This window comes from Mastigoproctus giganteus, chromosome 12 (genome assembly GCF_048544385.1).
Source record: "Mastigoproctus giganteus isolate SK-2022 chromosome 12, ASM4854438v1, whole genome shotgun sequence".
In the NCBI taxonomy this organism is placed as follows: domain Eukaryota; kingdom Metazoa; phylum Arthropoda; class Arachnida; order Uropygi; family Thelyphonidae; genus Mastigoproctus; species Mastigoproctus giganteus.
Genome location: NC_143586.1, coordinates 121,144,407 through 121,169,583, shown reverse-complemented (window position 1 = coordinate 121,169,583; position 25,177 = coordinate 121,144,407). Strand labels below are relative to the sequence as shown.

Genomic DNA, 25,177 nt, shown 5'->3' with positions numbered 1-25,177 from the left:
AGATGGAATCAACCTGTTGACATTGTTCCAAAAAAGCCCATGATTATAGCAGTTGCCCAAACAAATCATCCGCTGCAATGTGCACAAACTGTAAAGCAGCAAAAATGGATGCAGCCCACTCAACCAGGAGAGCAAATGCCTTATTCACATCAAGGCAAAGCGAAACCAACAACTAAAGACAGACTATGGCAGCAAGGCCTAAACCATTCAACCAACAGTGTTATCAAATTTATACAACTTAATGCTCAGCGGGCACGTGCAGTAATGGATGAAATAAGGAAAAAGGCAGATGAAGAAAACATCGACATATCACTACTGCAAGAACCATACACCCACTACAAGAAAGTCAGAGGCTATCATCTTGCATATAAAATAATTCAAGCAGATGAAGACAGTCCCTGGGCTGCCATAGTCATTCAGAATCTGAACATAATGGTCACCAAAATCTCTTTTCTCTGCATGGTGTGGGCAGTGTGTGCCCATGTAATTGGTCCCTTAGGTGCCTTCTATTTAATATCACTCTATTGTAGACCTGGTCAAGACATCGGCCAGCTATTGGCTAACTAAGAACAGTTACCACTTCCCTACCTAATGCTAAAATCATCTTGGGGCAGATGTTAACTGCTGTTCTCCTGCTTGGCACAGCCTCACTACTGACTGACCTGATTTCCATAATGGGCAGCATTTGGAAGACTTTCTGGCTACCTCACCATTTAATACATTAAACAGGCCCAATAACCTCCCAACATTCTCCAGTACTACATGGGAGTCTACAATAGACATAACAATTGCTACCAGATCAATCTCAAGTAAGGTGTCGGGATGGCAGGTCAATGACATTACCATTTCCATCGCAGCGGACATCAAAGCAGCTTTTGAGGCCACTGGCAATCAAGCACTACAGATCTTACAGGACTGGGCGACTGTACGCAAGCTTCAGATTTTCCCACAGAAAGGCACCCTGCAAATATCAAGGCCTCCGCAGATCAAGGTATAAGGAAAAACAAAAACTGTTAACCTTAAAACACCTGGGTATTATCCTGGATTCGAAGCTCTCCTTCCCTCACCTCTCATACCTTCAAGTCAAAATCAGAAATTATGCAGCCCTAATCACCCAAGTAAGCAGGTGGGACTGAACAGGAGAACACAAACTCTTGTATAAAGCTATATTCCTCCCTGTTTTGGGATCTGGGATTTGGTACCATAGAGCAATAATTGTTCGCAATAAACGCAAACTAGAAACAATTCAGTGGAGTATCTTACTTGCCATTACCAGAGCTTGCTGCACGGTAAGCTCTCTGGCCCTCCAGGTTCTTGCAGGTGCCCTCCCCCTTGACATGGAGGTTATCCATCGAGGATTTCACTACTGCTTGTCATGGGGCATCCCATCTACCATCTTTGGACATACCATCGACACCCACAATGACTGTAAGCAAGAAAAGAAGAAACTAGCGGCCATGCTACTACAAATCTGGCAGACAAGATGGGAAGAGACGGACAAGGGCCTAATAACTAAGAAATTCATTCCAGATGTCGAACTTGTTTATCCAAAGTCACTGTCTTGGTTCTTTCCAGTCCTCTACTGTACATATATTATAACTGGACACAGCTCTATAAATCATAAGTTGACTACCTTGGGGATCATCAATAACCCCTACAGTATATGTGGAGAAATTGAAGATTGGGACCTGCACCTAGCAACCAACTCAAGTTGGGACACAAACCCGTGAGGGACTTGCCCAAATCAGAAATAAAATTTCTACTTGACCTTTTTACCAACATTGACTTGCTAACCCTGGAACAGCTAGGGTAGGACGACATGCTAACCCAGCCACATGGTTGGATACTTTCCAGTAGTCTTTAATACTCCACCACCAAATGTCAGTCACACTCAGCACTCTCACTGCATGGCTTTTCTACTCTTCCTGGGGTTATCCCCCCCCTTTTTGTCTGGTGGTGCAAACGCTTCACCTACATCCCCTTACTCTTACTTTCACCCCCCTCTTCTTCTACACACCCTGTACTACTGCATTCTACCTTATTTTCTCTCTTTTTTTAAAATTGTTCTCCATTCAAGAAGCTCAGACGACCCTGATGGAGACCTGCCAGAGAATAGTGGGCAGCCTGGCTACCTCCTAGTGGTGTGTAAGGGCAATGTGGGGTTCCACTAGGGGCCCTGTGGCCAAATGCCAGGACACGCAACAGAACCCAACATAGTACACTGGTGTGCAAAATTTAAGGACCAGTCAGGTTGTTGTTATTGTTGTTGTTATTTGGTTTTTAGGAGCATTAGCAACTAAGGCCATATTGCTCCGGGAATATGCGGTGGTCATTCCCTGACCTTTCCGCACCCTCCATATTTGGTGGTGACTAGCTTAAACTCCGGTCTAATCAAGAAGCATGTACCAGTCAGGTTTTATTAGTCAAGTTAACCTAACCTTTGATCCTCCTTTGTGGGTTGGAGTCGCATTTGCACATTTCCAGTCCATAGATACCTCCCCTGAGCCCAAGGAAGCTCTCATAATTGTGACTAAGAGTTAGCTTACTTCCTTTGTTGCCTCCTTTAATATAACTGGATAGATTCCATCCACCCCAGGTGCCTTTCTTATGTTTATCTTCAACAATTTCTCCTCCACTTTACTCTCAGTTATTACAAGATTATCTAGCTTACTGACAGAGTTTAATACACCTCTGGCATTCCACTCGCTGAATAACTCCTCATGTGTGAATGTCGATGCAAAATATTCATTTAGTTTGTTAGCTACCTGAGCAGGATCATCAACAGTTGAACCATCGATATCAAGTGGACCAATCTGATTCATTCCCTTCTAGAGTTTACATAAGTAAAGAACTCTTTGCTGTTTTTCTTTGCATCCTTTGCCAAAGATTTCTCGTAATATCAGATCATAGGCCTCTTTGTCACCTGTTAATTTATGTGTCCCATTCATTTTTCTTCTCTGCCACATGTCTAATTAGTTCATCTGACCTCCATTTTAGCATTAGCATTAGCATTAGTAGAGGCATATGATGCAAGAAAGCAAGCTTATTCAGCATCAGCCAAAAAAAAAAAAAAACAACCACTACTCCCATTTCACCCCTCAATTCGTTCGAAATACCTGTCCAGCTGAGCCTTAAATTTGTTTAGGCTATCAACTTCAACAACAAGCGATGGAAGTCTATTCCACAAACCAACTACCCGCTGGCTAAAGGCGAATTTCCGCACATCTATCCGACATCCGTCCTTCCTCAATTTGAATTTATGCCCTCTCAGGTGATTATTCTGAGCAAGAGGAAGAATCCCATCGGCATTGAGCATGCTCAAGCCATTCAAAGCCTTGTACACCTCTATCAGATCACCTCGGCGATGCCTAGTCTCCAGGCTCTGTAATTTGCAAAACTTAAGCCTTTCTTCGTAAGAGCAACCCTTTGTTCCATTCACTAATCTTGTTGCCCTTCTCTGTACTCGTTCCAGCAGCTCTACATCCTTCTCGAAATGAGGCCTCCAGACCTGTATACAGTACTCAAGGTGTGGCCTGACCAATGCCTTATACAAGGGAATAATCACATCCCTGTCCCTGCTAGAAAAATTCCTGTATATCATTGACAAGACACCATGAGCTACTCTTGCAGCTCGTCTGCACTGCTCAGAGAACTTCATATCTGCCTGCACAATTACCCCCAGGTCCTTTTCATTCTCTACCACTGTCAGCGTAGTACCACAGAGTTGATACGTTGATCTGGGGTTACTGTTTCCCATATGTAGTACTTTACATTTGTCAATGTTAAACTTCATTTGCCACCTCTCAGCCCATCTGCTCAACCTTTCTAGATCCTGTTGCAGCAGCATAGTATCAGTAGTGTCCTTAACAACCCTGCCAACCTTTGTATCGTCTGCAAACTTGGACATTAAGCCTGATACACCATCATCAATATCATTTATAAATACAGAAAACAACAATGGACCCAACACTGAACCCTGAGGAACTCCACTAATAACATTAGTCCACGTTGAGCAGTGTCCATTGATTACCACTCTCTGTCTTCTGCCACTCAACCATCCCTTTATCCATAGCAGCAATTTGCCTCGAATGCCACACTTCTCCAATTTGTGCAGCAGTCTTCCATGCGCAACAGTATCAAAAGCCTTTCTAAGATCCAAATATATAATATCAAAGTTGTTCCCTGCATCCAGTTCTTTTGTGACTACATCATAGTATCCAATCAAATTGGTCAGACAAGACCTGCCCTTAACAAACCCATGCTGTGTCTGAGCTATAACTGAATTCTTGTCCAGATGATCCTGCAGTGCCTCCATTAATTTTCCTGGAACCGAAGTTAAACTAACAGGTCTATAATTACCTGTGTCAGCCTTTGATCCTCCTTTGTGAATTGGGGTTACATTTGCACATCTCCAGTCCATGGGTACCTCCCCTGAGTCCAAAGAAGCTCTCATAATTATGGCTAGGGGTTTGCTTACTTCCTTTGCTGCCTCCTTTAATATAACTGGATAGATCCCATCCACCCCGGGTGCCTTTTTTATGTTTATCCTCAACAATTTCTCCTCCACTTTCCTCTCAGTTATTAGAAAATCATCTAGCTCACTGCCAATGTTTACTTCATCTACGACATTCCCCTTCCTGAATAACTCCTCATGTGTGAATGTAGATGCAAAATACACGTTTAGATTGTTAGCCACCTGAGCTGGATCCTCAACTGTTGAACCATCAACATCCAGTGGACCAATCTGATTCATCCCTTTCCTTCTTGAGTTTAAATAGGTAAAGAACTCTTTTCTGTTTTTCTTTGCATCCTTTGCCAAGGATTTCTCATAATCTGCCTTTGCTTGCCTAATCTCCTTTGTGACTTGGTTACAGACCAACTTATATCTATCATAGGCTTCCACGTCACCCATTTAGGCCTGAATCATGAACAATATTTCTTAGTTGGTATGAAAAGCCTAGTAACTTCCAAAATTATTTTTTGAATGCTTTCCATTTTGAATTTGCTATTAATGTCATTAGTTAGTCCCACCATATAGAATTTAAATACTGTCTCAGACCACCGTAGTCACCTTTACGAAAGCAAAAACCCTTCCCTTTACCCCTAATGGTAGTTACCTCTTTGAGTAAATCCCACTTCAGCATACTGTGATCACTGCCACCTAGTGGTTCCTTTATCTGCAGATTCTTAATGCATGAAGAATCATTACTGATAATCAGATCAAGAGTATTACTCCCTCTAGTTGCCTTCCGAACATGCTTCTGTAGAAAACAATCATCCAATAAACCCACAAAAGCCTTGCTAGTGTGTGAGTGACCAACACACAAATTCCAGTCAATCTCTGGGAAATTAAAATCCCCCATTACAAGACTCTGATTTACTGGCCCACTGTATTTCTCTGCACAATTGCTCATTATACTCCTCAGATTCATTAGGCCTATAACACACACCTACTCTCATTTTTTCTTTCCCAGTGCTTAAGTCACACCAAACAGACTCAACATTCCATTTTCCGCCAACATCAATTGGATGCAGTTCCTTAGATTTTACGGGTTTCTTAACTAATAGCATAACCCCTTTTAAGAGGTGATCCTTTCTGTACACATTGTCCTGCCCAAATTCCAATTCCGTGCTGCCTATGTCTGTGTGACACCACGTCTCTGATATTCCAACAATATCTGCCTTTGATGTCTTGACTAGCACTTCAAGCTCATAAAATTTATTAACTGTACTCCTAGCATTGGTGTACATGCAAGTATACATGCACCTGTTTCTACTCTTAGTTACCCTAACACAACCCATGTATTTACTTGTTCCACTATGACTCCCAGCAGTCCTGGAAAACCCCACTGCCTTGTTTTCCAAGGTGCTTCTCAATTTCATTTCAATTGAATCAGTGCAAGGATCACTTTCACCTCTGCCAGCGGCTACTGTTAAACTATTAGTCTGTGTATCCCTCCCCGAGCTAGCAGTTTACCGACCAACCTAACTCTGCCCCGATAGCATCAGCAAATATTCTTGCACCCTTTCTATTTAAGTGCATCCCATCCCTGTAGAAGCAGTCTCTCCTGTTAACAAGCACAGACCAGGCTGAGAAATATTCTACTCCTTGAGCCTTGCACAATCTCTCCAGGTCCGAATTGATCGAAAAGGCACTCATCATATACTCCTTCCAATCGTGTCTGGGCAGAATTGCAGACACTTTTCAAATATTGCCATATACTTGTGTTATTCGGACGACAATTACAATTTTAAGAGGTGATGTACTTTCTTTGAACACCAGTATATATTAAAAAGAAATCAAGAAACCGTCTGAACAATGCGTCTCTCAACATGCAAATGAGAGATGAAAAAGATGAAAATTACGGCATACTTCCCTGATGTTGAGAGATTCGCTCAAGAAGTTCAGCAGCAAAAGTCACATTAATTAGAAATATTATTAATAAATAATATTTCAAAATATATGTACAGTATTTTTAATAAAACACCCCACTCATATTCCAATTCTTAAAAACTCTCCCTCCCCCCAACTTGAGCTGAAGTGCGGCTATTCGGATTCTCTCTCTTTTTTTTAATTACGGTAGATCAAAAATGGCTCTTCACTCAAAAAGGTTGCCGACCCGTCTTAAATGCTACTACAACAGCAAACTGCTACCGATGTACGGCTTTCTACTAATTTATAACTCGAAACGTACGTATCAGTGGTTCCATAGGCTACTCCAGAACCGTTTTTAATCAAACAGGTTTTTAAAGATCATAAGTTTTTAATCTCCGTAATTACTGTTTATTACACTGCCGAAGCAATAAACATCACGAAATGGAATTTTTGTGTGGAAAGGATATAAAAAGACAAAACGTTACAATTCTCAGTGTCGTCTATGGTGAGGTTTACAGTAGTGCACAACTGAGTGTGTGTCAGCAGAGAGAGTTCAACGCTGCCGAAGAACGCGAGGCGATACACTCGGTAGCACCACCGTGACACAAAATGGGCTCATCATTTTTGACGTCATTGTGACAGATGTCGGTTAGTAGAGCGGAGGAGGAAGAAAAAGTTAGGTGAAGGATAGTGTGAGTCCTGAAATACTGGATTTGTAGAGACGATCCTCCTAATTTAGCACTGAAACCGGATGATTATTTATGAGGTAAGAATTCTTAGCGATATTAAATGTGTCAGTCATATACTGTAATTATATATATATATATATATATTATTATATATATATATTTTTTTTGTAATGTTCGCTGTGTGTGTGTCTGAACAGTGTTCGCGAAAATTTCAAATAATGAGTAATCATTCAAATCATGAGTAATCTTCGATTAGTTCTATTAATATTGCTGTTCAGTTACCTACGTAAAATAGTCCGAACCAATAACTTCCTATTTGTGTTGATATGCTGGAGTCCAACTTAAAAATTTCCAGGTTTACACCAGTTCATACAGCCAAGAGATCAGCTGCAGACGGGGGAGAGAGATATGCACACCCAGTGTATGCTGCAAAACAGAACATTGCTGTTTAGGTTCCACCTTTCGTAAACTGGGTTCTTTCCCGCTGTATCCGCAGGATGCATTTTTTTTTTTTTTTTCCCCGTTTCTTTAATCGCATTTAAATATATACGAATCATTTACATGCGTTTTAACTTATGGATATCCTTAAACACTATTTACTAACAAATTGCGCTAGAATTTCGTTATACCCGTACCGTTACATTTCGTTTCTGTGGCTAACTCCAAGTGTAGTAACAAATCCAGCATTTTAAAAATTAACTCTGGTGGCGGTGAAGAGCTAAAAACATATTTGGGTAGGAAGTTGCAAGAGTTCGCTTCTGCACAAATGATATTCCTGGGTCATACAAACGGATGTGGAGAATTTTTCGGTGCTTGGTTTCGTGTTCACATCTATTCGATGTTGCGGTGCGAAAGCTACAAGTACTGAATGACATGGAGTGTGTGTGTGGGGGAGAAAGAGTTGAGGTCCCGAAATGTGTGCGCGTTTGTGTGTGCGTGCGCGTCAAAGCTAGAAACATTCTAAAAAAAAACAAAAATAAGTAAATATAAAAAGTGAAATGTACTATTTGTATGTTGCAAACGAAATATGACATACTGTACTACATTTTTTTCCACAGAATATTTCAGCCTGAAATGTACTGTACTGAAAAATGACTTGTGCAAGTCCATAGTCAAATGAAGTATGCTTTTTCTTTATTTGATATCAGAGAGAATGGGGAAGAAAGATTCCAGGGCGTGGATTCACCGTTTTGTTTTTTTGTGCAGTTTGCTATATACAGATCACTAAAAATGCAGTTAAACTATAAGGCTATTATTACAGTATTCTTTACACCCTAATAAAATATCTATTACACACTATTAAACGGCTCTTATCATATACTCCCTCCTATCGTGTCTAGGCAGAATTGCAGACATTTTTCAAATATTGTCATATACTTGCGTTATTTTAAAATATCTATTACACACTATTAAAAGACTCTCATCATATACTCCCTCCTATCGTGTCTGGGCGGAATTGCAGACACCTTTAAAATATTAAAATCGCACTTGCTTCTATTCACACTATTAAAATCGCACTTACTTCTCTCCTTGGGAATAATGCATAACAGGGTGGTTCCTTACTATATGAACTCTTTGTATATTGCGTGTGTTCTTAGGTCAGTTCATGAGCTGGTGAAATTCCAAAAAAAAAAAAAAAAAAATCGAGGGAACCGTACGCCTCTACTCGAGAGAGAGAGAGACTAACTGATCTCACCTGAAAATGGCGTTAGAGGTTTCTCTAGTCTGAGGAAACAGATCGAATCTACATCCTACCAATCTGGCGACGGATGACAAACATTATATTACTAATTTGTATTAAAACCATTTCCTTTTCGGAATGGTTTAATACAATAGTGTACAGATTTTGGAAAAATTGCCCATTAATTATATTAAATCTTTTGAATGCTTGTCTGTCTTCAGGATTATTCCCGCTGGCTTGGAAACAGGCTAGACTTAAACTTCTGCTTAAGTCCTTTGACAAACCCTCCAATGATCCGGCCTCTTACAGGCCCATTGCACTGCTGCTCATCCTTGGCAAAGTCTTGGAAAAATTAATTGTTTCTCGTCTTCTAAATTACTATTTAGACAGAAACCTAAGTTCCCCACTTCAATTTGGCTTTACACGTGGAAGGTCTTCTGTTGATGCTATTCGTCAGGTTTTGAGTTCTGTTCAAAAGTCCAATTCTAAATATGTCCTCGGTCTCTTTGTTGATTTCCAAGGGGCATTCGACACTGTTTGGTGGCCGAGTGACCTGGCGAGGTCCAGAGAGGCCGGGGTCTCTGCTCCTATATACCGTCTCCTTTCGAATTACTTTGATTCTCGCAGCATCACAGTTTCCTCAGGATTCTGCTCTGTCTCCAGATCTGTTTCTAGGGGCTGCCCTCAGGGCTCTGTTCTTGTCCCTGTGTGCTGGAACATGGTCCTTGATGGGTGGCTCTCGGTTGATCGAGACAACATCCTTCAGATAGCTTATGCAGACGACCTTGCTATTCTGATTTTTGGTAATTCCCGCCGGGAGCTAGAGTGCAGAGCAAATGAAGTTCTAGATGACTTGGATATCTGGTGTCAAACACATAAACTTCAAATTTCTACCAATAAAACAAAACAAATGTTGCTGAAAGGCTCTCTTGATGTGAATAGACCACCTGTTATTAAGTTGAATGGAGAAATGATTAGGAGTACTCGGCAGCATAAATACTTAGGAATTTATTTTGATGACCGTCTTAATTTTAATTACCATGCAAAATATGTACTTCAGAAAATAAAAGCTATGACCTATAAAATTATTAAGATTACCAGGAGTACTTTTGGTGTAAAGAAACCTTCCATTAAATTATACTACTCTTGTATATTTATACCAATTGTGTGTTATGCGGCTGGGGCCTGGGGATACAGAATCGGTAACTCCCTTGTTCAAAAATATCTTACCCAAGCACAAAGATTCTTTCTTCTCGCTGTAAGTAGAGCTTGTCGAACTGTCTCTACAGCTGCTCTCCAGGTCCTCAGTCATCGACTGCCAATCCAATATGAAGTAATGTTACACTATCTTTTATACTGTAGAAGAAAAAATGTTCCTGCGATTGTAAAAGGTATAACATATAATACTGACTTGCAGGAAAATGTAGAAACAGTGCATGTCTCTGAATCGTAGAATGAGAAATGACTGTTGTAGAGCATGGCAAAATACCTGGTCCACCTCTACTTTGGGTAGGGAGACCTTTAAGTTTTTTCCCGAGGTTGTTGATTACGACAAGAAAATGGACTGGTTCAATCCTGGTTTATACGTTACGTTTTTATATACCGGTCATGGAAGTCTTAACTTTAAATTGTTCTCACTAGGATTAAGTAACACTCCTCTCTGTAGTTGTGGTGTTCAAGAAACTGTTGAGCATCTCGTCTTTCATTGTCCTCTGTACGACGATTTAAGACTAGACTTTCAACTTCTCACAAATGTATTTGACTGCTCCGAACTGCCAAGATTGGTTAACTGTTCTGAATATTATACTGCCTTTTCCACCTATGCAGAGAAACTGTTTAAACGGAGGAAAAGAATTCTTGCTCCTGAGGTTCAGTAAAATGCTAGACTGTTTCTTTGGATTACTTTTACCTGATGTATTGTTCAGTCTGCTGGACTCCGAAGCCCAGTATTTATTTATGTATCATCATTGGATATAGTCTTTTATGTACTATCACTGTAAATAGTCTTTTCATGTATAATTAATCATTGTACTTTTCATGTATAATTAATCATTATAAATTGTACACAATGTATAGATTACTTTCAGCAGCGAATAGGGGAAACCCTGGAGCCCGCCAAAAAAATAATAAAATACTTTGAACTTGAATAGTGTGCAAATGTGCCATGTCGACTTCTTTATAGGCCATACAAGCCTCCACATGCAATTGCAATTCTTATCACCTACCTTGCACAACTTACGTGCGCCAAATATGCAATGCAGGCTGTGGTAAATTCCATGGCTTTTACTGGTATGCGACCATGCACAGATAGCCAGTTACGTAATAGGCACTGAATATTGACCATTATAGCACTATCGTTATTATTACGGTTCATCGAATCAGTTTGTAAAGCAAAGATATTTTCAATACATTACACCCTTTGGGTATTGGCAGTTAGCTTACGAATCTGAAAGAGTTAAGGACTTTCAAGAGTCATCTTCTATAGCGTTTACCCTTGCTGTTGTTGTTTAGGCGCATCAGCGACTTAAACCATATTGCGCCGCTGTGTCTGTGTGGACATATGTTTTTGTAAAGGGAGGTTCCTAGAACGTCAGTTTAACTCCGCCTCGCTGTTGTTATTTGGTTTTTAGGAGCATTAACAACTAAGGCCATATTGCTCCGGGGATATGCGGTGGTCATTCCCTGACCTTTCCGCATCCTCCGTATTTGGTGGTCACAGGCTCGAACTCCGGTCTAATCAAGAAGCGTGTGCAACGCACTGCTGCTCCTGCCCACCTGGCTACGGAGGCCCCCAACTCCGTCTCGCATTTCTGTGAAGAACAGTATGACTACAAATGGGCCAGATGAGTGAGTAATGTAGGTTTGTGTGTATTATGTTGTTGTGTCTGGCCGCTTTTGGCTACTCAGAAGCATCAATCACCTGGAGCAGCGTTTCCCAACTTATTTTAATCGCGGAACCCTTTTCACCTTGATAAAAATTTTTTTAACCCTGACAATGTTTATTGATTATAAATAAAACAACAAATCAAAAATAATTTATTGAAAATACAAAAAAACAAAACAAAAAAAAAGATGATTAATAATGGAAAAGCAAATATTAATTCAAACTGGTAATTAATGTGAAGGATTAAACGTCTTCTTTTCTTTTAATATTCTTTCAAAATTTGACTTCGCAACATCGCTACATACATCGACACATTTCTCCTAACTTAATTGTGGACAGTTGAATTCTAATATCAGGAGAGTGGCATCCAACTTATTGTATTTTGTTTTTGTCACAGTGTAGAGCGAAAATCCGCTTTCACACAAATATGTGGCACTAAACGGCAACAAACAACGAATTGCCTTTTTGAATAAATTTAGATATTCTTTTATTATTATTATTAATATCCATATGATGGATATTAATACCAGAAAAAAAAAAGTTCCCGAGTAACCCTGAGAGAGAGAGAGAGAGAGAGAGAGAGAGAATCAAAAGTAGAAGGGTATCACCAAGAAAGAGAAGAATGATGATATCCAGCTCAGGACCTTGGGTGTGTGCCAAGCCCATACTCACCAGATGTGAGCCCCCGGGGTTCTTTTAACTCACACCAAAACTCGTGTAATGAAACTCCATTAAGTTTAACTTTTATTTGGCTGTTTGACGTCAGGTCAAAGATTTTCATATTCTGAAGTAGATAGTTCCTATGGTTTTTCTTTAATATTGAAAGGATTGAAAACCCAATAGTTACGGTCAACTTTTAGTAGAGGAAAGTATTCATTTTATTCCACAGTTATTCATTTTAGATGAGAAATAATTTCTTTTCGAATTTCCTTGTCAATTTCACAATTCGATTCCTGTAAAAAGTCATTTAAAGTTGGAAATGGATCCATATTATTTTTTTCAACAGCCATGATGAAGTATTGTAACTTTCGTAATAATGATCGTAATTTATCTTTTGTGTTGGAAATATTTACATTTTTTCTTTGGAGGGAGAGAGAAACATCATTTCAATTTTGTGAATATATCCGCCAGATAAGCAATTTGACTCAACCACGAAACGTTTCTAAAGCGATCTTCTAATAGAAATTTGTCATTGTGTAAGAATATGGCGAGCTCTCGTAATTCAAGCAATCTGACAAGAACTATGCCACGTGACAGCCATCTAATTTCAGTATGTACCAGCAAAGATATATGTTGGCTGCCCATATCTTCACACATAATTTGAAATAATCGTGTTTTCAAAAAGTTAATAGTTTTCGCTGCTTCATCTAAAATACATTTTAAAGATGAAGGGATATTTCGAGCAACCAGTGCATGTCTATGAAGAACACAGTGACTACTTGTACATTTTTAATTCGTGTTACTGTCCATTTCATAGATCCTATCATTGACTTCGACATATTTCTCCCAACTTATTCGACGAGTCTTCATAAAATCGTCGATACATTTAAATATCATTTCTCTTGTATTGGTTTGTAAATTTTCACAGAGTAACATGTCTTCTTCAATAGAATTATTGTAGTAATGACGAACGAAAACTAATAAAATTGATAGGTTTGCAACGTCCATTGTCTCATCTAATTGTAAAGAGTACTCAGCACATGACTGAAGTTTTAAAATAAGTTCCTGCTCAATATCCTCAGCCATATCATGAATTCTGCGTTAAACTATTATTTGAGAAAGAAATTTCATCAATTTGTTGACAGGATTTCTCATCGAACATACGCTGAACAACATCTTTGATGCATGGTTTTATGAGAATTTCAGAAATTGAATGCGCTTCACCATGCGAGCCCTATACGATAGCTTACTTTGTAGGAAGCCATTGTTGCCCTTTCGTTATCCGACAACATTTTCGTCATAAAATATTTTGAAAAAAAACTGAAGTTTTTTTTTCAAAAAATTTGACATCTTTATTTTTATATTCTGAATGGTTCATTTCAAAATGTCTGAGCAATTTAGCTGGTACTAACGAACTGTTTGATAAGATCTTATTGCATAATATACATAACGCATCAGGGGCCTCGGGATTTCCTGTGGTCGTGAATCCGAGTAATAAATAACTCGAGTCGTATTTATACGTTTTTTATGACTTAGCGATGTTTTAGTATTGACAAACAACACTTCTCTTTTCCTCGATTCATCTGCTACACAAGTAATGTAGTGCCTTGATCTGTATTTTCGTCAGCAACCGTTTACCAGTCTCCTTGTCACTAGAAACATGTGAACTGCTTGCTACACTTTTTTTTAAAACTCCTTCTCTCAAACAACGATCCATTATATTTTAATTTGGGATATACACAATCGTAATATTATAAATTAATACGATGCCCACTTTATTTTTATATGAAAAGTACATAAGACATCACAAAATGATTGCAGTGCAAAACACCACCGGTCTATGACTGATACGCCGGCTCGTACGCTGTACCGCCTACACTTCACTACAGATGATTTCGTCAGGGGGTATGACTCAATTAGTGGTGGGAGAATCGAATGCAGGTATTCGATTCATTCATCCACCATTAGACTAACCGGATTTTATTTTTCAAAAATGCGAGCCGCGCAGAGTCTGTGCGCAGGTCGCCTCTCCCTGTGGAATATTAATAATTTTTGAAACTTTATTTAAATAAATTTTTCATACATATTTTAAACTATTAATTAGAGCTCAAAAACTAATTTTGTTGCGGAACCCCAAATGTTATCGGCGGAACCCTAGGGTTCCGCGGAACACAAGTTGGGAACCCGTGACCTGGAGAGATGATTCTGAGTACTCGTCCACACCACGCCAGTCCCAATAGTGCTCGTGCTGTCTCAATTCGAGACTGACCCAACTGATGTTGCCAAAAGGCGAGCCAGATTCCTCTGAGGGGACCACTCCAGAGTAGAAGAAGAAAGAAAGAAAAAAATAAATAAATAGGGAAATAAAGGAAGAAAGAATAAGAGTTCCTGTGGTGTTAAAAAATAAAAAAATAAACATATATAAAAAATTAAAAAGTAATACATAATAAATAAGAAGAAAATTAGAAAATTTAAAAAGTAAAAATTTTAAAACAAAAAAATCAAAAAAAAAAAAAATCTGTCGACTCCCACTTCGGTACTAATTGTTACTCTCAAAATCTCAGCAAACCTGTTTTCTTTTAAATACTTCCTTAGCAAATTCTTAATTTCTGAAAAATTTCCATCATGGGGGAGAAGAGAACTTCTCCCCCATGATGGAAGAGAAATTTGGACAATAAAGAATGCGCTCGCTATTTATTGAAAAAAAAAAAAAAAAAAATTAGATACAAAATTTGTCACTGTATGACGCGTAACTATCTTAGTTACGATTATGCAAATAACGTAAGTTATTTGCATAATCGTTTTTTATAATCGTAAGTTATTTGCAAAGTTACGATTATGCAAATAACTTAGGTTATTTGCATAATCGTAAGTTATTGCCAGAGCGCCACTACTCAGTTCTACTGTACTGTCTCAGTACTAAGAATGTATACTAAGGATGTATAAAAACAAAGCAGTCTCTTCAAAATCATACAGCTGATGTTTGCCTGCATTACAGCAGCAGCAATGCCAACAACGTTGCAGGAAAAGGCGCTGTTAGTGAAGCTGTACAGTACTATCAGAACAGCAACAAAGCAGCTGCGGCTATCAGAGAATTCCAGCGTCAGAAGCGCATAAGGCCCACGTGGACCTATGACTGTTTGTGCCGTTCGCAAAATGATTGCGAAATTTGAAGCGACAGGACATCTTGGTGTTCAACCAGGTAGAGGTCGAAAACGAGTGGACACCTCTCGCGTTGAAGATGTGGCTATGGCCGTCGTGGATTTATCGAATCAATCTCCATGTGGTAGCGCAAGTGTACCAACTGTTTCTCGTGAAGTGGACATGCCGTATTCCACTGTAAGGCTAGTAATGCGTCAAGTGTTGCGGTACTACTATCCTTACAAAATGCATATGCTACAGCAGCTAAAGCATGGTGACGCAGATATTCGTTTCACATACGCACTTCAGTTTCTGGCGCGAATGACAGTGGATATCACTTGGCCATGGAACATATCCTTTGGAGTGCTGAAGCCCACTTCTGCTTAAATGCACAAGTGAATAAGCACAAATGTCGCATTTGGGCAACAGAAAACCCAAGAAGTCCCGTTGCATTCTCCAAAAGTGACAGTGTGGTGTGGTGTGGATTTATGGCCACATTCATGATTGGGCCATATTTGTTTGAACAGGCAACACCGACTGTACCCTGCACCTGTTCCGTCACTGGACAGCGATATTATGAAATGTTGGAAAATTTCACAATACCACAGCTGAAACAACGTGGGTACCGTCAGGATACCATATTCATGCAAGATGGTGCGCCACCCCACATCCACCGTTGTGTCCAACGATTGCTAAAGCTACACTTTACAGACGAATGGGTCATCAGCCGTTGTTTCCAGACATCTTGGCCACTCCGATCACCGGACTTCACCCCATGCGACTTCTGGTTGTGGGGTTTTTTGAAGAACCAGGTGTATCGGGAAGGATGTCAAACTCTGCAGATCTGAAGGACAGCATTAGATGTCATGTGCTAGCTATTCCATTTGGCATGTTACGTTCTGCTGTAGAAAATGCTGTTCTTCGAATGGAAACTGTTGTTGCTAAAATGGAGGACACATTGAACAATTGTAGCGCTGTTCAAGTGATTTGTCCCACAGCGCCATATAGTGGCAAATTTTGTAACTAATTTTGTTTTCCAATAAATGGCGCATTCTTTATTGTACCTGTTGTCCAAATTACTCTTCAGTACGAGCCTTAGAACTCGCTCCAGAGCGTTCTACATAGGGATACTTTAATTTTAACAACTCTGTACATGCTTCCAGTTTTCTACAGCTCCACATGCACATAAATCTGTATCATGTAGCCCCAGTTGGAATAATTTTTTTATTGAGGGACCCATGTCCTGTTATTATATATGAAGTTTCCATTCCCATAGAAAACCATGTTCTTGTCTATATAGGTAACTTGTGGCATAAAACTTCTTCTTACGACTCCCGTTGAAGAACTGTCCCATCTGGTCTGCCATAGATTAATCAGTTCATTCCAATATTTTTTATTCTCTATCTTTGGATTAGCCTGTAAATTGAGCTGTATATTTAGATATATAGTTGTATTCTCCCTTTTACCTAATTATGTAGTATAATCCGCGAAAAATAACATATAAATCTAGTTGGCATACTGTAGTTCCAGCTAATACTTGCAATGCTGCAGTTGATACTGTTTAACATGCATGATTGACAACAACTAATATTAATATTTGTATCGTTTGTAACTTGTTAGCAAATCTTACTATTCTAGCTCTCTAAAACCAGGCTCCTGCTGCATATGTGACAATAGGTAAGAACACTGCTTTGTAATATAAAAGTAGCGTTTTTCTACAAAGACCCCAGTCTGCTCTTGAAATTCTAATTGTTATTCCTGAGAACTTTTTAATTTTCTCCGCAAGATATATCAAATGAGGATGAAAGCTTAACTTATTGTCCATCAGAATTCCAAGATATTTATTTTCTTTTACTAATGTTAGCTATATTTGATACATTTTAATTTGTGGTGGTCTTCTGTGATCTAGTTGTTTTAAAAAAATCATCATTTTTGTTTTACTAGGATTTATTATTAATTTGTTATTAACAGACCACTGGTAGAGATCATTAAGGATGTAGTTAGCAGTTTGCTGTATGTCTGCTCTTGTTGTTTGGTTTTTAGGAGCATTAGCAACTAAGGCCATATTGCTCCGATGTCTGCTCTTGATCTACTTCGAACGGTGAGAGTAAGGTCATCTACAAAAGTCAAAATCTCTTTCAAGCCATTCATTTAGTTCATGTTCCATAGTAACGTGTCCAATACCGATTCCTGAGGGCGCCCGCGCGTAACCTGCCTTCTTAGACTATGCTGTTGTGACTTCACTATTATGTATCTGTCTGAGATATAATAAATATAATTGATAAGGGCAATTCAGTTTACTTAGGCGGTCAAGGACTCCTTCCCACCAGAGAGAGTCAAAGGTCCCCTCAAAATCCACATATATTGCCAATTCATACTTGGCACTAGAACTTTGTATATAAGAGACAAGAGCATCTTCATATGATCTACCTGTAGTGAACCCATATTGTTTATCAGAAATCTTGTTTTTATCTACCAACATTTGTGTTGTTCGTAGGACGATTAAACGCTCTAATAGTTTTCCCAAATTAGCCAGAAGTGCTATTGCTCGGTATAACTTTGGATGCTGGGCCGGTTTGTTGGGCTTCCTAACCAGTTTTATCAAGGCTATTTTCCATTCTTTGGGGAATATACCATCGCACAAACACTTATTATATAATGCTAATAAAACCTGCGGAAAGAATTTATTAATACTGTGTTGATCTTCTGTAGAATTTGTTGCAAATCGTCTGTAGTAAAGGGTTCACATTGATTGATTTTCTGTAGTATAATCAATATTTGCTTCCCGTATTTCCGTATGATATTTCAAATCACCAGCCAAATCAAATTGCTTTACATGTCACGCTTCCTATTTAGAATTTATTTGGTATATCTATTTTTAATAGTCAAGTATTCATTACGAAGTCGATCTACCTTGTTTTCTGGCCAGTGCCTGTGACTTTAGTATTTTTTTCCTGGCAGAATGAACTAACTTTCTTAATTCAGTACTGTTAGCTCGTGGTTCCACCAAGCACAATTCCTTGGGGTGACAATCTTTTTATTCGTTGATTTATGACGCTTTCAATAGGGAGGTAGATATTTGATCGACCAGATTAGCAGTAGAAATGAAATCTAGTCTAGTCCAGTTAAAGGTTATATAATCTGTCTTTATAGACGTTTCAAATTCATTCCAGTCAATATTTCATATAGCATTAGCATTAGCATTAGCATTAGTAGAGGCATTTGATGCAAGAAAGCAAGCTTATGCAGCATCAGCCAAAAAAAAAAAAAAAAAAAAAAAAAAGTAACATAAATAAATAAAAATAACCACTTCCACTTCACCCCTCTGTTCGTTCGAAATACCTGTCCAGCTGAGCCTTAAACTTATTTAGGCTATCAACTTCCACGACAAGGGATGGAAGTCTGTTCCACCCACCAACCACCCGCTGGCTAAAGGCAAATTTCCGCACATCTATCCTACATCTGTCTTTCCTCAATTTGAATTTATGCCCTCTCAGGTGATTTTTCTGAGCTAGAGGAAGAATCCCATCAGCATTGAGCATGCTCAAACCATTCAAGGCTTTGTACACCTCTATCAGATCACCCCGCTGGTGCCTAGTTTCCAGACACTGTAATTTGCAAAACTTAAGCCTTTCTTCGTAAGAGAACCCCTTTGTCCCATTCACCAATCTAGTTGCCCTTCTCTGTACTCGTTCCAGCAGCTCTACATCCTTCCTGAAATGAGGCCTCCAGGCCTGTATACAGTACTCTAGGTGTGGCCTGACCATTGCCTTATACAAGGGAATAATCACCTCCTTATCCCTGCTAGAAAAATTCCTATATATCATTGACAATACACCATGAGCTACTCTTGCAGCTCGTCTGCACTGCTCAGAGAACTTCATATCTGCCTGCACCACCACCCCCAGGTCCCTTTCATTCTCTACCACTGTCAGTGTAGTACCACAGAGTTGATACGTTGCTCTGGGGTTGCTGTTTCCCATATGTAGTACTTTACATTTGTCAATGTTAAACTTCATTTGCCACCTCGAAGCCCATCTGCTCAACCTTTCCAAATCCTGTTGCAGCAGCATAGTGTCAGTAGTGTCCTTGACAACCCTGCCAACCTTCGTATCGTCTGCAAACTTGGACATTAAGCCTGATATACCATCATCAATATCATTTATAAATACAGAAAACAATAAAGGCCCCAATACTGAACCCTGAGGGACTCCACTAATAACATTAGTCCACGATGAGCAGTGTCCATTGATTACCACTCTCTGTCTTCTCCCCCTCAACCACCCCTTTATCCATAGCAGCAACTTGCCTCCAATGCCACACTGCTCCAATTTGTGCAGCAGTCTTCCATGTGCAACAGTATCAAAAGCCTTTCTAAGATCCAAGTATATAATATCAAAGTTATTCCCTGCATCCAGTTCTTTTGTGACTGCATCATAGTATCCAATCAAATTGGTCAGGCAAGACTTCCCCTTAACAAAACCATGCTGTGTCCTAGCTATAACTGAAGTCTTGTCTAGATGATCCTGCAGTGCTTCTTTCACCAGTGCCTCCATTAATTTTCCGGGAACAGAAGTTAAACTCACAGGTCTATAATTACTTGTGTCAGCCTTTGATCCCCCTTTGTGAATTGGGGTCACATTTGCACATCTCCAGTCAATGGGTACCTCCCCTGAGTCCAAGGAAGCTCTCATAAATAATCATAGAAAATGTAATAAATTGTATCGGCCTAGTCTGATCATAATTACAAACCACAGTTTCATTAATTTCATTGTGTGTGTGTGTGTGTGTGTGTGTGTGTGTGTGTGTGTGTGTGTGTGTGTGTGTGTGTGTGTGTTCAAGGGCCGATTGACATGTTGTGCGGGAGAGGGACCTGGAATACTTCATGGGGAAACATTCCACCTCCCGAGATCTGCTAACTACAACCTCGACTGAAGAGCACTAGAAATTCTTCCAGTCGTCGATGCAAATCGGATTCAGACCTCTCCAAACAAGTGACGATAGCACTATTCTGTCACAGAAGATGAATAAACTTGTGTCCGATCCTGAATGCTTACAGAGGTATGGCTCTTTGAATAAAAAAAAAGGCTCTGAAGTTTTCAGTGGTAAAGAATAATAAAACTAGTTAAAAATACGAAAATAAGAATAAGCAAAAGCAAACATGTAACTAAGTAATTTTACTAAGTATGTGTCAGCTTATTATTTAAAAAAAATAAGAATAATCTTATTTATTATTTCTTACTCCATAGTCATTTTACAATCGATACTGAAAGTACGGCCCACATATTATAAAATACTCTGTGTATAGAGATTGAAAGAAAATACCTGAAATTAGATTGAAATAACGAGGTGAAACTACGGATACACGTATGCATATACATTTTTGAAGTTAAACTTCTTAAGCGCACTCCAGGCAGTTTTCAGATGGGAGTAACTTGCTTTCGTGAATTGACAAAAAAAACCTAATGAAATGCGACTTGTCATAAATAAACGCATTACAGGCACTCTGAACAGCCAACTATCGTACTAGGTAATGGTTTTCGTGAGATCACCGAAGTTAGGCTGGGTTAGTAATTGGAAGGATGAATACCTGGTGTAGCCTTCCTTTTCTTTGTTAACCTGTGGAAAATATTCTTCCGATTTTCACGTATCATTAATTTTGTTAATTGGTAAGGTAATAAAGTAAATCTGTGCTTTATATCTTTACTTTTATAAACTGTGGATAATATTCCCTCCAATTTCGCTTATTAAAATTGCCGTTAATAGAATTATAATTCAATTCGTAAACGTGATCACAATGACTGGCGCTTACTGCATATCGTATAGTGAACAGTATTTTGTTATGGAGTGTCCATCGTAAAGTGATTTGATCGTACAGTGAACCAATCATGAAGCGGGGTTACATTGTAGTGAGCGTTGTAAGGCGTATAGCGCATGTACACATGCAATGCGTCCGTGGATTGACAAAAATCGTCAGAAAATGCGACACTAAATGATTCATCCCCCTCCACCATTGTACCACTCCGTACCAGGCACGAGCGACACATGACCCAATCAGTACTCCTACTGATTGCGTCATGTATTTCTTTCGTTATTCTCCACCGTATTTAACAGAAATTCTCGACGGAAAAGAATTTATTATTCAACATGTCGAAGACTAATAGTAACCGTTGTAAGGCGTATAGAGAACGTATACGTGCAATGCTACCATCAAAACCACCTCCATTGAGTACAAAGCAGAGATCTAAGCTGTTTCAACTGTGGAAGAAATTACAGCGTGCGATGGAGTTGAACAAAGAAGCCGGAGAAGATTCATCCACATTTTCAGAGCCTTACATATCCCCAGAAATGTTAGAAGTGAATTTAGAAGAAGGAGTCATGGAAGTTGATACTGCAAATGAAAACGACGAAGAGTCTTTGAAGCCCAAAGAAGTCGTAAACGAAAAAGCCAAGACCGACTGCCAGAAAGTACTCCATCAAATCGTTCAACACGTAGCGGGCTTAATATACAGCAGGAGCAGCAACAGGATTTTAAGAAACACTAAAGCATCCACCCACAGTTTAAACGTACATTCCTGGAAAATGATTTCAGTTCAGTCTGTTCTGTGTGTGTGTGTGTGATCAGCTTTGGTTCAAGAAATGTGAAGATTGTAGCAGCTCGAGATCACGGCTCTTCTTAAAACAGTATTTCCAAATGAGGATATAAGTCAAATGTCGGCCTGTGATCCTAATTAATTAGGATACGTAATCATATTGCATATAGTTTCGGTGTAAATACACCATAGTTAACCCATAAATTTGAACTACATAAGTAGTGTAGAAGGCATCGTTTTAATTGTATTTCATATTGTGGTTGCCTTCACAATGAGATAGCGGTATTGCACTACTTCAAATAAATAACGCATCTCTAGTAGAGAAGACTACTGTTATTTATTTTCAGAGGATACCACCACCCAGACGATCGTTTCGAAGCTATTGGGCTTCATCATCAGTGGGCGGGCAGGTACCATGGTAATACAACATGCCATCACGGTTCCGAAGTTATATCCACAATATTGTGGTTGAAGTCAAGAATTAGGGAATTAGAAATCTTATTCTACGGATCAGTGTAATATGATTTAAATCGAATTAGAAGAGCAGATACATTTAAAATGGAATTCCATTCTGTTATGTTCGTACAATGACAGGTAAAAATGAGTACAATGAATTACTTTTCGATGATGTTGCGAATTTCCAACTTATTTTATTGCAGGTTCATGACTCATGTACACTGTCACAACCTTCCCTGGATGATTATGACTTTTTTATTTATTTATTATTTTTTTTATTATTAAGTAGACCTGTTACTGCAGATGACTTGCGGATATGGTTGCAAAGTACGTAGCCTATTCATCTGAGCGCTGAAAAAGAACCTATTCTGCTTTCATCATTTTAAGCTGTTGTTTGTTTGTTATTTGGTTTTTAGGAGCATTAGCAACTAAGGCCATATTGCTCCGGATATGCGGTGGTCATTCCCTGACCTTTCCGCATCCTCCTTATTTGGTGGTGACGGGCTCAAACCCCGGTCTAATCAAGAAGCATGTGCTACGCACTGCTGCTCCTCCACCTGGCTACGGAGGCGCCTCATTCTAAGCGCCAAGCCCTGTCGCCATAGAGATCTTTTTTCTCCACTCAAACCCAATTTGGGTTTTTTTCTTGGTCGTCCTCTGCTTCTTTTCTCTTTAAACTGTCATTCCAGTATGTTTACTGTCCAATCATTGTGTCTCCAGAGATGTTCTAGGAACCGTATCTTCCTCTTTATTGTGGTAGTCTTGATTGTTGTTTGTTCCTCAGCTACTCTGAGAACCTCTTCATTCGTATTTTTGTCTCTCCAGTTGATTTTCATCAATGTTCTCCGGAAAAACATCTCAAATGCTTCAGTTCTCCTCCAGTCTGTTGCTGTTATTGATCATGTTTCACATCCATACAGCAGTATGCTCCATGTATAGGTTTTCAAAAATCTCTTCCTCTTTTCTTTGTTTATTTTGCTTGCAGTAAATGATTTCTTTTTCCTAAGTGCTTCTTTCCCTATTGCAGTTCTTTTTATTTCTAAATGGCTTTTGCCATCCTCTTGTATGTTGCTTCCAAGATATACAAATGAACTTACTTGTTCAATTTCCTTGTTATCTATTTCTATCTTGTCTGTTTTTCTTTGACTTTCTTTTCCAGCAACCATTATTTTTGTCTTTTTTGTGTTAATTTTGAACTCGTATTCTAAGAAAACTTCTTCCATTACTTCTGTTGTGTTTTTCAACTCTTCTTCATTTTCCGTTAGTTCTGCTATATCATCTGCAAACGGTATGAGTTACACCTGTACTCCTCCTATGTCTTTTCCTTTGGTTTTACACTTCATTCTCTCTAGAGCTTCCTCCTTGTACAAATTAAATAATAATGGTAATAATGCACACCCCTGCCCAACTCCTTTTCTTATCTTAACTATTACTTCATTATTTTGAAATTCAATTTTTGCCGTTTGATTTTCACGAAACTGATACGAAAGGCAAACACCGGTATTTTCACCTCATCATGCGACTAGAGTTATTGCATAGTCGAATCTGTTCCAGAGACCTAATTTGTGCTATGTTGTCTCCCTTCGTCTCCAAGTTGGCCTTTTAGCAGTGCCAAGATCTTGAACAAAGTTATGGATTTCTGTATATTGCAACAAGTAGAATATTCAAAGTGACAGTCAACGTGGTCATTACGTTTTGTCAACAATTAAAAAAAAAACAGACTCAAGTGAATGTAAGCAAAACAATGCCAAATTTTAAAAATTTCCATCATTTCAGAACTGATGTCATAAATTTTAAATCTTTAATACACATCTTATTTAAATCTTTATAAGTGAACACCTCAAATCCAGCATCCTCGGGACAGAGACGTACTGGATTTTTGAAAATTCCGGTACTTGCCTAAGAAGTAAATGTCACTGGTTCGAATGCTGCCCCCGATGTGGGTGTTGCGATTGTCCAATATTGTATAAACAATGCGATATAATTTCAGCAATTGAAACGCCTTAAAAACTAAATACATACAACTATACTGTTAAGTATTATACTGTGAACAAATTGTATTGATTGTTTCGCAAAATGAATGATTTTATATTTTGCAAATACATAGTAAGAATGACATCTAGGAAATATGTAAAGCAGAGAGAAATTGATGTTTGGAAATTATTAATGAAAAAACTTAAAACTGACTGTGTTTTTTTTTAAAAGCCCTGCTGGCGTATTTTAAATCTTTCCTTGTGCGATCGACTACTGTGGGAGAAATATTCAAAAAGTTGTGGATTTTTGAGGTTCTACGGTATAATATGAGAAATTATAGAGTTCTTAAAATACCGTAATTGTTAGACTAAATTCCAAATAGCAAATGCTTAATGTACGGTACTCACCTTATACAATCTACAATAGTTATTAGGGTGAAATGATGACTAAATTTTGGGTTAAATAATTTAAATTAGTAAATTAAAAACGAGATAAAAAATAAATTAATTTAGTTTGACGGAATTTAAAATAAGCGAAAGGAGGCAGAAGTGCACAACTCCGTCCCTGGTTGTCATGAAGGAAAGTTAATTAAAAAACTCTGAGTAATATAAAACTAATTAAAAAACTCTGAGTAAAATAAAACTGATAAGGCCAATAGTCATAACAATGGACTTTCGTTTAGTTAAAAACGTCTTCAGTTGGCAAAGTTAAGTAGAGAGTGAG

The 25,177-nt window shown here is 38.7% G+C and overlaps 1 protein-coding gene across 3 annotated transcripts in view; it reads left to right on the top strand.

Annotated features, from left to right (window-relative positions):
* Window positions 1–7,021: 7,021 nt before the first annotated feature.
* The window catches only part of LOC150077377 (uncharacterized), a 93,699-nt gene continuing 75,543 nt past the window's right edge, over window positions 7,022–25,177 (top strand). For all 3 annotated transcript variants that reach the window (XM_090386913.1, XM_090386914.1, XM_090386911.1), the window contains exon 1: window positions 7,022–7,142. In XM_090386913.1, the coding sequence (XP_090243039.1) occupies window positions 7,138–7,142 (5 nt within the window). In that variant the 5' untranslated portion in view covers window positions 7,022–7,137. The remainder of the gene's footprint in view (window positions 7,143–25,177) is intronic.